The sequence below is a fragment of the Ahaetulla prasina genome, chromosome 3 (genome assembly GCF_028640845.1).
Source record: "Ahaetulla prasina isolate Xishuangbanna chromosome 3, ASM2864084v1, whole genome shotgun sequence".
In the NCBI taxonomy this organism is placed as follows: domain Eukaryota; kingdom Metazoa; phylum Chordata; class Lepidosauria; order Squamata; family Colubridae; genus Ahaetulla; species Ahaetulla prasina.
In genome coordinates this window covers 176,256,024-176,268,429 of record NC_080541.1, presented here as the reverse complement: position 1 = coordinate 176,268,429, position 12,406 = coordinate 176,256,024, and the positions used below count along the sequence as shown (strand labels likewise).

Genomic DNA, 12,406 nt, shown 5'->3' with positions numbered 1-12,406 from the left:
TATCCAGATTTCCCAAAGATATATCCAGATATCCAGATTACTATTGTAGCTTTTGATTTTACATTTGATTATTTGTTATCTTTAATCATTTCATTGTTCAGAAAGATTACCCAAAATAATGTTGATTAGATTACCCTTGCCATGTCTACCGTACATCTATAGCTAAAACTCAGATGAAAGTTATTAAAGATGTGAAAGTGATTCAAAAAATGTTAATGAAATACTTTTAATCTTTTAGCACTGTTTCGTATAAAAAAGGAAGTCAATGCAGTAGAAATAGGTTGATGTCAATCCATCTTCACACTACTATACTGTCAAACTTCTGGGTACAGGATAGAAGAAAAGGAAATGTTATTTCTGCACTGCATGAAGGATGTAGCAAGCATTCCATAGAGTTTGTTAACCTAGGCTTGCCATTCAGATAATACAAAAGCCACTCCATTAGAAACGGGATCCTTTTAGTAAGTTTTATTTGCTAGGCCTGACCTTCTGGAACAAACGGACACATTTTGTACTGCTTTTTTATTATATGATTTTTTTGTTTGTTTTTTGAGTGCTGTAAGGCTAGTATATTGTTTTAAAGTAAGCCTTTGTATATTAAAGTGAAGTGAATTCTAGCATACAATGGCTGGGGCAGAAATTTAAAAAGAAACAAAAGGAATGCTAATGTTATTATAATAGGGGAATGAGTTTTCAAGCCTAGATAGGATTAGAAGCAAAGTTTGTAAATACATATGCACATAGAGGAAGTATATATATACATATACATACACAGAGAGAGAGAACACATGGGATTTATTTTCTTGTACTCGGCAACTAGTTTTAAAAGAAAATGTATATATATATATATATAAAAAATTATCCACTAAATCTTAATAGAATATTGAGGGCAGTTTACAAATCTAGTTAAGCATGAGCACATTAGGAAGTAAAACTACTGATCCATTTTGTACTGTCCGCAAACTAAAAGGCAGATGCTTGGAAGAGATCAGATGGCACAGCCACTAATTACAATTTCAAATATTATCAGGGACGCCAAGGACTTATTGATGTTGTTATTGTTTTCTTTAAAAAAAATGGGAGAACAGCTTAAATGTATGATTCAGACATATTATTTATTCTCCCTTCATCACTAAGGATAATGGAAACCCAAAACTTGATATATATCTGCACAATTGGAATATAATGCTCTACTGCATTTATTTCATTTTTTGTATATTCATGAAGTATATACATTTTCATTTATAATTTTTGAGTAATGGATTAATTTATTTAATTGACATTAATTTTCAGATGTTGTAGTCATAGGCTTACATACACTAAGAATTTTTTTTTGTTCCAGTTTTTTTTTTCTGGCAGGAATAATATATGTTTAATTTGTCACAAGAGATAGTTACTGCACCCTTATTCAGCTCATTCAAACCCCACTTCAACATGTGGCTTGATCTGAATCTGCCCTGGTGCCTTATCCTTCTGTAGGGCAGAAGGGAAGATAGCAAGGCCAGAGCAGGTGGCATTCTCTGCATAAGGCACATATTCTGTTGGCTTTCAGATCTCTTGTGCCACATTTTATCTACTTTGCGTGGACCATCTCTTGAATCTTAAGTTTAATGCTAAAACTGTAAAAGGGAGCAGGAGGAAGACTCGTACAGACCCTTAGAGGGAGTCAGAGACTCTTCAAGTAACATGTGAACTTACTTGTTGGCTTTCTAAAAGAACAATACATGGAAAGTTGGCTTAGGTTTTTACAATTTTCTTGCTATATTAAGAACTGCCAGCTGTTAATTCAACTTTCTGTGTTTTTCCTCTTTCCCCCTTCTTTGTCTTTTCAGTTTTGGGATGGTGATAAGAGTTCAGTGAGATCTCTCAGCTCTACATCCAGACATCGCTTTGTTTTCCATCCAGGGAAGACCATTTCCCTTGTGGCCCTGTCAAGAAAAGAGACTCCAATGGACTTACACCGGGCAGCTTTCAAGATGGAAAACTCCTCCTACCTTCCCAATCCTTTGGCATCCCCAGCCCTGATGGTCCTGGCTTCCACTGCTGAAGCCAGCCGTGATGCTTCCATCCCTTGCCAACAGCCCAGGCCCTTTGGGGTCCCTGTGTCAGTGGACAAGGATGTACACATCCCGTTCACCAATGGCTCCTATACTTTTGCCTCTATGTATCACCGACAAGGTGGGGTACCTGGAGCATTCACCAACCGTGATTTTCCACCTTCGTTGCTGCATCTCCATCCTCAGTTTGCACCCCCTAATCTGGACTGTACCCCAATCAGCATGCTGAACCACAGTGGTGTTGGGGCCTTCCGTCCCTTTGCCTCCACTGAGGACCGGGAGAGTTATCAGTCAGCTTTTACACCTGCCAAGCGCCTGAAGAACTGTCATGATACCGACTCTCCCCATCTTCGCTTCTCAGATGCTGATGGCAAGGAGTATGAATTTGGAGCCCAGCTCCCATCTGGCTCTCCTGGCTCCCTCAAAATTGATGATACTGGAAAAAAGATCTTTGCTGTCTCTGGCCTCATTTCAGACCGAGAGACTTCCTCCAGTCCTGAGGACCGAAATGATAGATGTAAGTACCTTAGCTTTGTTTAACTGGGCTTCTAAATGCTCAACAGGTAATGCTTCTAAATGCTTGAGGGTTCTAAAGAGGCCAAACTATATATGGCCCTATTTTCCTTTAAATATTAGTGAATTACAGAAGAAAACAGATTGTAGAAAATCTAAACAAAATGATTTTTCTTTTCTGCTAGATTTTGGGTTCCAACTAGCAGAAAAACTGCCAATCTTCCAGAAAGAGGAAAAGTCTGTAGGAGGGGTCTGACTCTACATTTATTTCAGGAAACTCAGTTTTTGAGGATAGTATCTTTGTAAACTTTTGTATTCCACCTCTGTCCTTATGTATTTGATGCCAATGGTAACAAAATAGTTCTTTTACCCTGATATTAGTGTAAAACATGTTCCTTTTAATTAGACCTGACTTCTAGTAAGCTAATCTAATTTCTGTCTTTAAAATAGAGAAGGTAAGATATCTCATAATGTGTTACACAAGCTGAACTTCTTGCATTAATATACAATAATTTTCTGTAATACCCTCTATAAGTGCAAAAGTAGAATTCCAGAAGTGAAAATACTTCATGGACTAAGTTAAGCTGAACTCAGTTCATCTAAGATCTATTGGAGCATTCCTTTCTCCAAGTAATCCCTTCCTTATTAAATGCTGTGAATTACCTCATTAGGGGAAAGTAGATCAAGACTTACTTATCTAATATATTGATGATAAGGCAGTGTTCGAGTCAGGCTGGTTTCTCCCCAGTTTAAAAGCATACTATAGTTTAGATGTTAAGCTAGTTTGCCCACCCTTGCTTCCCATTTTGTAGTTTCTCATATTGCTTTGTCCCTTTTCTTCTTCCATTTTTTAAGAAGTGGTAAGATGGAAAGAAAAATAAGAATTTTTTTTCTTAAAAAAAAAATTGGAGCACTTCCTGGTTCCCTGTTGGGTACCATTTTTCTTCTTTTTCTTTATGACACCAAGGAGAGTAATAGAGACATAGTTCCACTCTCTCTCTGTCGGTGCTGCTTCCTCAGGCTGTCTCCTTGAATTAGGCACTGTGTTAACTTCCCAGTGCTACGAGGCATCTGCCAAAAGCCTCCGCACCTTGTCAATAAAAGTCACCATAAAATCAACCTGCCTTATAAATCCATCGCTCGTTGGTTCTGAAATATGCTTTGAGTTTGTCTTTTATGTCAGTGTTTGTGTGGAATGCTTCCTCAAAGACGAAACTACATGTTGCACTAATGGCTTGTGCGCTTTTTCTGTAGTGTGGCTTAGCTGTGTGAGAACCGCCCTAATGTTCTTGTTGTCTTTCATGTTTGAGTGCAACAATTTTGTGTTTGTGTGTGTGCATGCATATGTGTATGCGTATGTATGAAAAGGTGGGAGAAATAATAATAAAGTTTGAAAGGTAAAAAAAGATAGATTTGCCCGAAGTAAAGATGTTTTATAATTTAAAACAGTATGCATTACTAAATAAATATAACAATTTACAAATGCAAAATTAATGCAGATTATGCATATTGGAAGTCATATTCAAAATGCTGGCTCTGTCAATTAAATATATTTAGAGTGCATTAATTGCTTCATCTTGCTAACTGCTCCTGTTAAATAGTAGTATAAATGAACAAATATTTTATGAACTCACTGAACAGTGTTTAGAAAGTGATTGACTCAGAGGTAAACATGTGTTTAAATGTGGACACAGTTCAGAAGAATTAGGCTTTTTAGTGATTTTTCTATACAAATATTTTCATGAATTCTCAGATAATGTTTGGGAGAACCACACAAAACATATTTAAAGGATGAAGGAGATATACAGACTTTTACAAACAAAAGTAAAAAATATTTTACAAATAGGTTTTTGTATCTTAACTCCTTCCAGTCTATTCATTCTTGATATTTCTTTCTTTGCTATAAAAAAAATAAATCAAAATTGATTTCAATTTCACGGAAAGCAGACCAAAGGTGGCTTCATACCAGCCTCCCCAGGTAAAATATAAAATAGGTTTTACACTTAGCACTGACTAGGTTAAGTTTTGGGGGTGAATATTGGCTTCATCTAGTTAAAACTTTATTTTCAAAGTCACAAGTTTTAAAGTCATTTTATTATTTATCCATATAAATATGTAAATATCTCTATCTGAGGAGCAACAAACCTGGTTATATGTAATTATGACCTTCAAATACCCTTGGTATGTTTAGGTCTTTTTTCATAGAACATATATTCTTGGGTACTTCAGAATCTTGAACAAGAAAACTGTACATAATCAATGTGTGAAAGATTAGTTGTTGGTAGTTTCTAGAATGAGGCTGAGGATGGAGATAGATTTCTGATGATTCTACTGTTCTGAATGGAACCAAAGGAATGCACGCATATTCACATGAATGAAAATGTGGCATATCAGCTTTTATAAATTCCTAGTCATTTAGCCCTTTCAAATGTGTTTCAATTTTTTAATACAAATAACATATATAAACCTCTCTGTGAAATAAGGTTTATTTTTACCAGCAGTCTACAATACATTTTAGAGAAACGATTATATAGACAAACTGATCTGCAAAATTGTATTAATGGAACTAGGAAAAACCATTGCATTAGCAAATCTTTATGTTTCCAAGAGGCACTCTACAAAATATTTTGGCTCTGTTTATTTGCAGTCTTCCATATACTGAAATGGGCTCAGACTCATGATGTCTGAGTAACTTCAATCACAACACATAACATTCCTTGTCTGGCATCAGCAGACTCTATTCTTTGTTTCTTATAATTTTAAACTTGAGATTTTCACTCGCTGCTTCATTTATTTTTATTGAAAAATAATACAAATCAGCAAGCTTAGAGCTTATGGAAACTGTGGGAAGTGTTTGTTTGTTTGTTTTTTAAAAAAACAGGAATGCCATCCAAAGCTAATGGAATTTAATGAAGGGCAAAGTGTATCACTGTACAGGCATCTCATTTTATTAGTAAGATACTAAGAACAATACAGTATGTCTACATTCTCTGGAGACAAGAGTCTTATCTCTGTTAATTAGTCGTGTAAATCTAGATTGATTCCCTACCCATGTGAGAAGTTATTTAAGATTTACATTGGTCAACATTGCTTTGAGTCCTGCCTTCTGGGTATGTTTTGATCTTTAAAAAAATGGCTTAATATATTGAGTTGAACCATAGCTGTTGTGGAATTTATATTTACAGATTTTATATATACAAATGCTTACCCAAAATTAGTGACAAAATTGAAAGTGCAGTGTGAATATATGTAAAGCTTAATTTTACAATCTGCCTCTCAGAATATTTCAGTGCATCAATATATGGTATATATTCCCCTTCCCTGTGGTCCAGAAAAGAGCCCACAGGAGTTGTGCACAAAAGCCCTTTAAAATAAAGAATTTGTTTATGAAGGTAAATATTTTATCCAGGTATCTATGTTTATATGTTCACTGAGAGCGTTAATCACATGGGGGAAGATGGTTTACACTCCATGTGTAGTGCAGAGGCATCTGCAGATACATTTTATTGGATTCTTCAAATAATGATTTGACCTTAATATACAATAGATTTAAACATTGTCCCTGTGTAACAGATCTCTCTAACTTTAAAAAATAGTTTCTTTATCTTCTAATTCCTACTGATGGCCTTGTAGACTAATAATCAGAGTATGTCCTTTCAGGAGAGAAAAGTGGAGAGTCCTTAACAGCAACTGGATCATGCACACCAAAATGTTCCACTGGCAAAAGCACTGCAGTTCTCCTTTTTGTTTCTGGAAACTTCAAAATTTGTTATCTTATACATGAATCTTCCCCATCGTCATGCTCCCCACCCCAATGAACTGGCCCTGTAAGGCCTTGGCCTTTATTCTGAATCTACATATTGTGCTAATTTGAACTGTTTCCTCCCCGTTATTGCACTTATTAAAGTTTGATTTATTGTTGATGAAACAGACCCTTAATTTATTAGTTAGATATTTTTGCAATTTTGCTTCTTACAATTTATCAGCAACAGTTTCTTTTTTAATTTTCCATAATGAAATTTTTCTAAAATGTCAGTTTAAGACAGTTATGGGTGGTGGAGAGAGTCTGCTTTCTTATTCTTACCTCAGTTTTTCTTACAGTTTTATATCACAGAAGACAGTGGACTTTTTTGTTGGGCCTCAGTATATAGACTGGCTTTGGAAATCACTTCAAGAACTTTTTTAAACTAATCAATGGAAATATTTAAGAAAGTCAAAATGCTGTTGAGTTAAAGTTCCAAGAAGTAACAATAATGTATTAATACAATAATGTATTAATTTCTGGTTTTTCTTTTCTCTTAGCATATTAGACAACTGACTCAAGCTTCATCTTAGCTCTGGCTACCTCAGTAGAGCAGAGGCTGACCAGGTGTTTTACACACTAGGGTCTAAAGTAAGGTGGGGGTGTATTCCAATTATCCAACACTCAAAATGTTACGTTGTTTGCTTGTTTTACAGTTATGTGCTGAGGACCTCTTTTTTAAATAATTGATACCTTACTTTAGGGTTGTTAAAAGAATAAAAGTAAAGCCATATTGTAAAAAGGTAATAGACATGATCTAATATCAGGTCTGTTTTTAAAACGTACTAGAAAGGCATCCTATGGAAATGGCTGCATCTCTAATAGAATGGGTAAATGTGTATCTGTGGTGAATTTTAAATGTAGAAAATTGGTTCTACATCTCAAGAAAAGAGCCTTTCTGATGGGCCATATTTTAGTAAGGAAATGTAAACTACATTTTCTTGGGTTGTCAGAGCCCTTTCCTGCTGCATTATGACCACCCGTCCCCTCAGCAAACTGTTGCTGAAGCTCCTTGCCATTTTGCTCTGTTTAATTGTGATATTGGCATAAAGAAAGGCTTGGGCCGTTAACGTGGCGGAGAGTTGGGTGTGAGCTGCTCCAGTGCTGCCGGCTGCAGGACCATCTGGCCTGGCTCGCCTCCTTAGGTCTCCAGCTTCCCTTTCTCTTTATGTGTGCCGAGGCTGCCTTGCACACTTGGAATGCCTAATCACCATGGTGAGAGGATGGGCCTTGCCTCCTGCCCCTTCCCATCAATTGTCATGCAGAACTGATCCAGAGGACCGTTGTCTTTGCAGCAGCCCGCTTGCCTGGCCATGCCTGGCCCTTGGCATAAGGACGGCTTTTAATTGATCATTTGTGGGGGAGGGCAGGGGTGGTTTCAGTCTCTCAATGTTTCCCAACACAGTCTCTGCCGCATGGCCAGATTTCTCATTTGTTTGGGAAACGCTGGTGATTTAGCTTTTACTCCCCCGCCTTCCCGATTTCCTTTTAGGCTCCGCTTATTGCTGTTTTATGGGGAACTCTGAGGGCTTGTAACGGTGACTCCGAGGAGCACTGAGCAAGATATAAACATTGTGTTTATCATCTCACAACTGGGAAGGGGGCACATGCGGACACTAAATATTTATTGTTCTTCCTTCACTGTGTGTTCGTGTTTGTATTTGCATGAACAATTATGGTTTTATTATTTTTGGGCAAAATGAACTCTTAATCCAGCCGCTTTCCTCAATCCTAGGAGCATATCTTAAAACTTAAGGAGAGAAACGTGTTTGTCACAGAAAAGTTCAAATTTAGCTTGGCTGGCATCACCTATTAGAAGACCTACTTTTTTTTGGTATTGTACAAAAGAAATTTCTTCTTAGGCTTACAGGCTTATTTTATATTGCTTTTGTGGTTTATGCTGTTTTGTGTATTTTTTTTTTGTCTCAGTTTCTTTTTATTTAAAAGTAGGAATACTGGGCCCTGATATTGGCTAGCAGGACCAGTCTTACAATTAAGAGTGAGGAGATCTGCCTCAGGTAATATATGTTTTAAAAGTATGTTTAAAATAAAAAAGTATTTTATTTTTTATTTATAAAATAAAACTATTTTATTTCATTTTGATGAAATCACCATTTTGATTTTTTTTCCTTTTGGGCATTGATATATCTTTGGTATTCTGTGTAATGACATTGTTATTGCATATTATTGACTTAATACTGGAAAAAATATTATGGGCTGCCACAAATTTATAATCAAATAAGTTGTTATACAAGGCCTCAATTTAGAGCTCTGTAGTATTATTTTTACATAATATAATGTAGTAATCTCATAGAAATCATGGGATTTTTGTATTTGTTTATCTTCAAATATTAGTACTATTAAACACTATTAAGTACTAAAGTAGAAAATCTTTGTAAAATAACTGGTTGAATAAAATGAAACGCAGCACTGTTGAGAAATAGTTGACCAAGCAGTAACCAAGTAATTATTACCCTAATTATTATTATTTTAGGGAATCCAGATCATTTTCCTCAAAATAGGATTCCTGTTGTGAGGATATCACACTTTCTCAGATTTGTCAGAAATGTAGAGTATCAGTTACAATGTTTAATTCTACAGAATGTATTTGCATGACAATGCAAGTTGCATTCCTAATGACAACTACTCATTTCCATTTGAAAATATCCAGATTGCCTCACGATACATTCTGTTGCAGGAGTGTTTTCCATCCATCTACTACAAGATGGCATAATGCTGTGTTCCTTGTAGCAGATCTGAAATTATGGTGTAGCAGCCCTGAGAATCCTTCTGTGTTAATATTTGAGGGTTGGCTTATTGCCACACAGTGATACAATACATTACATTATATAATAGAACATATAATATTTTATATAAGAAAGCTGTTTGTAGGTTTGCTTATTGTATAGTTTTGTGCATTATCACAAATATCCAAAGGTATAGAGAAAGTGACCATAACGATTTATAATTTTAAGTAACCTCAAAATGGTGGCCATAATATATACCTAAAAAGTTGGATGACTGTCTCAAATATTATGGTTTTGACCTTTGACCTCCACGTGTTGTCGGGCTAAATAAGTATCTAAAATTTACGGAGGGGCAAAAATGATAAGAGTTAGACATCAGCTACTTCTTCCCATTTCTTTCCCTAAACTATTTTTTTCCATTAAAAAATGATGGCAACCTTTCCAAAAATTTACTGATGAATCTTTTCTATTCCAATCTTCTTTGTCTCATTTAAGTTTCTCTCATCATACTCTTTGAGATCCTGATCCTGTTGTCTTAAGGTTCAGAGTTGAAACAGAGAAAGTATTATTTTAGTGCTTATCACTACTAAAATCATTTCTAGCAATCGGGCCTTTCCGTCCTTCGTCCTGCCTACTTTAGCGAATTGGGGGTAAATTTGATGGGACGACAGTTTATCTTGAAACGGATTCTAACATAAAAAGTATTTTATCCCAATTGTCATTTTTTTCCTCACAATATTTAACAAATGATTCGACATCTTTTATATTTACACATATGAATGTTTTATACCATTTCTCTGTTAAAACTCTGCATAGCAAGAACAAAACAGTCATTAAAATTGTATGACTATTTCTGATACTCCTCCATTTCTCTACTAACAAAATACAGAGTGAGTCTTAATAAAATTTTACTTCATACATTATTTTTGGTGCTTTGTAGTAGACAGTATGATTTATTATAGATATTAGAAATTAATACATAATACATATATACGGAGGATTTATTAAGCTCAACAATTGGCTCTTGTTGGTTTGACTAAACCTGCTTAATGCTACAGGGTAATGAAGCGTAAGTCATTAGAGAGATGATACGACATTGTAATATTAGGGTACAGTGCTAATGTTGTTTACTTTGGAAAGTAAGCTACATTAAAAATTGTGTTATACATGTCATAGAATCATACTATAAATGCTTTTGAGGTTTAAAAAATGAAAATAATTTTCCAATTAGCACCATTCCCAGTGAAAGTAGGAAGTTATTACATTTTCTTATTCTAAGTTTCTACTCTTCACTGGATATATGCTTGTTGATACCCTAGTTAATAAATTTCCTTCTCTTTATTTAAAAAGCAGAATAGTCATGAAAGTTTTTCATAGCCATATTATGTTAACTCCTCTTTTGAATTGCAACATTATTCCATCTGTGTGAAACTTACATCATTACAACTGGATATTTTCCATGAAAGAAAACACTGCATCAGGCGTATCTGCTAATCATGGTAATATATCTAACTTGCAGAGATTGCTGTCTATGAGCAATGGAAATTCCGTAAGAATTGTGACTTGTTCTTATTGCTACCGTCATATTGCTTCCCTTTTCAATGATGAAATATGTATCGTAGTATTTACTGTTGAAAATTGGTTATTGCTTAGGATAGGAATATCTTAACTTACAACCCTGTAAGGTTGTTCATTTGTCATATTCATCAAGATTTATTAAAACAAACAGTTTGTATATTTTGATCCTCCATCTGTATAATTACATAAATGATTTTGTAGCAAGATTTGGCCCTGTTTTAATTATATGAAAGATAACAATCAATATAAAATAATAATTGATTCTTTAGAATTTATTCTGGAATATTGTGCTATACCTGAAGGATTAGGGGAGTCACTGGACATTTGAGAGAGGATAGAGTAAGGAATTAGGCTACCTGTGTAACTTCAGATTGTTTTGACTTTTTCATATGTATTAAAAACTAGAAGCATTGACATAGCTTATTAAAAAACCGAAGCTTTTAAAAATGTGCCTTGTACTATTTTTGAAAATAGGACAATATTAATACTGTTTTATAATCTGAAATACATATTGTACATACTTTTAAAGAGTTTGCATTGAAATGTTATATTTCTAGCAACCAGATTTTGAATTACAGATAATAGAATGAAAGAGTTGAATGATCAGTGAGTCATATAGTATGACTCATTGCATTAAGTACTCCTAGCAGGTTGCCAACAACTTTCAATCTAGAGGTTCATATTATAGGAACAATGGGATGTCTTTATAGTTTGGAGTTTCCTACTGACTATTGTGTTAACAGTGTCTTCTATTTTTTAATGGCTTACTCTGACTCTAGAACAGGTAGAACAGTTCAAATGACCTCACCTGAGTTGGTTCTTCAAGCTGGACAGAGGCAGTGTCCCTAACAATTGAAACATTGGGAATAAGAGATACATTTTTGTCATTGCATCTAATAAATTAAAGTTTAAGAAAGCCCTCTCAACTGGTTCATACTAAGCACTAAAAATGTAGTTTATTTTGACTTACACTATTCATTTAATGACCCAAAGTTACAACCGCACTGTAAAAAAGGGATTTACAACCCAACCTTGCACATGCAACCATCATAGCATCCCCACAGTCACAGGATAAAAATCGGGGTGCTGGGCAACCAGCATGTGTTTACAATAGTTGCAGCATCCCAAGATTATGTGATCTCCATTTGTGACCTTCCCAGCAGCCTTCTGACAAGCAAAGTCAACAGGGGAAGCTGGAGTCGCTTAGCAACTGCGTGATTCACAAAAATGGCAAAGATTCGCTTAATAACCATGGCAAAAAAGGTCGTAAAATTGGGTGCAACTCAACAGCTGCCTGGCTGAGAAATTGAAATTGTGGTCCATTTGTGGTCATACATTGAGGACTACCTCTATGTGGGAATAATCATATTAACTATACGTAAATTTAAAATATTTTTGGCCCAGTTTTTGAAATCTAGCCCCCTTCATACTGGTCAAAAATATAAGGCTTATTGTTCTTTGTGTTATGAAGTGTTCTGTGGTTTATTACTGAGAAAAGATATGTTCATTTCAGTTATTTGCATCCATGACATTTTTTTTGTCCATCCATAGAAGAAGTGATCCTTTTCTTCTATAGTAACATACTTAAATGGAATCTATACATCCTCTTCTCCCAGAATCTGGTTGTGGGATGAACTTGGCAAAAAAAAAGAAAAAAAGTAAAAAAGTAGGAGGGTTAGTTAGACAGTGGGTTGTAATAGAATATTTCA

At 35.1% G+C, this 12,406-nt stretch overlaps 1 protein-coding gene across 1 annotated transcript in view; it reads left to right on the top strand.

The window, feature by feature from the left end:
- The window catches only part of LOC131195263 (E3 ubiquitin-protein ligase Rnf220), a 307,990-nt gene that overhangs the window by 4,703 nt on the left and 290,881 nt on the right, over positions 1-12,406 (top strand). The window contains exon 2 of the mRNA XM_058177039.1: positions 1,833-2,574. Coding sequence (XP_058033022.1) covers positions 1,950-2,574 — 625 coding nt within the window. The 5' untranslated portion in view covers positions 1,833-1,949. The remainder of the gene's footprint in view (positions 1-1,832; positions 2,575-12,406) is intronic.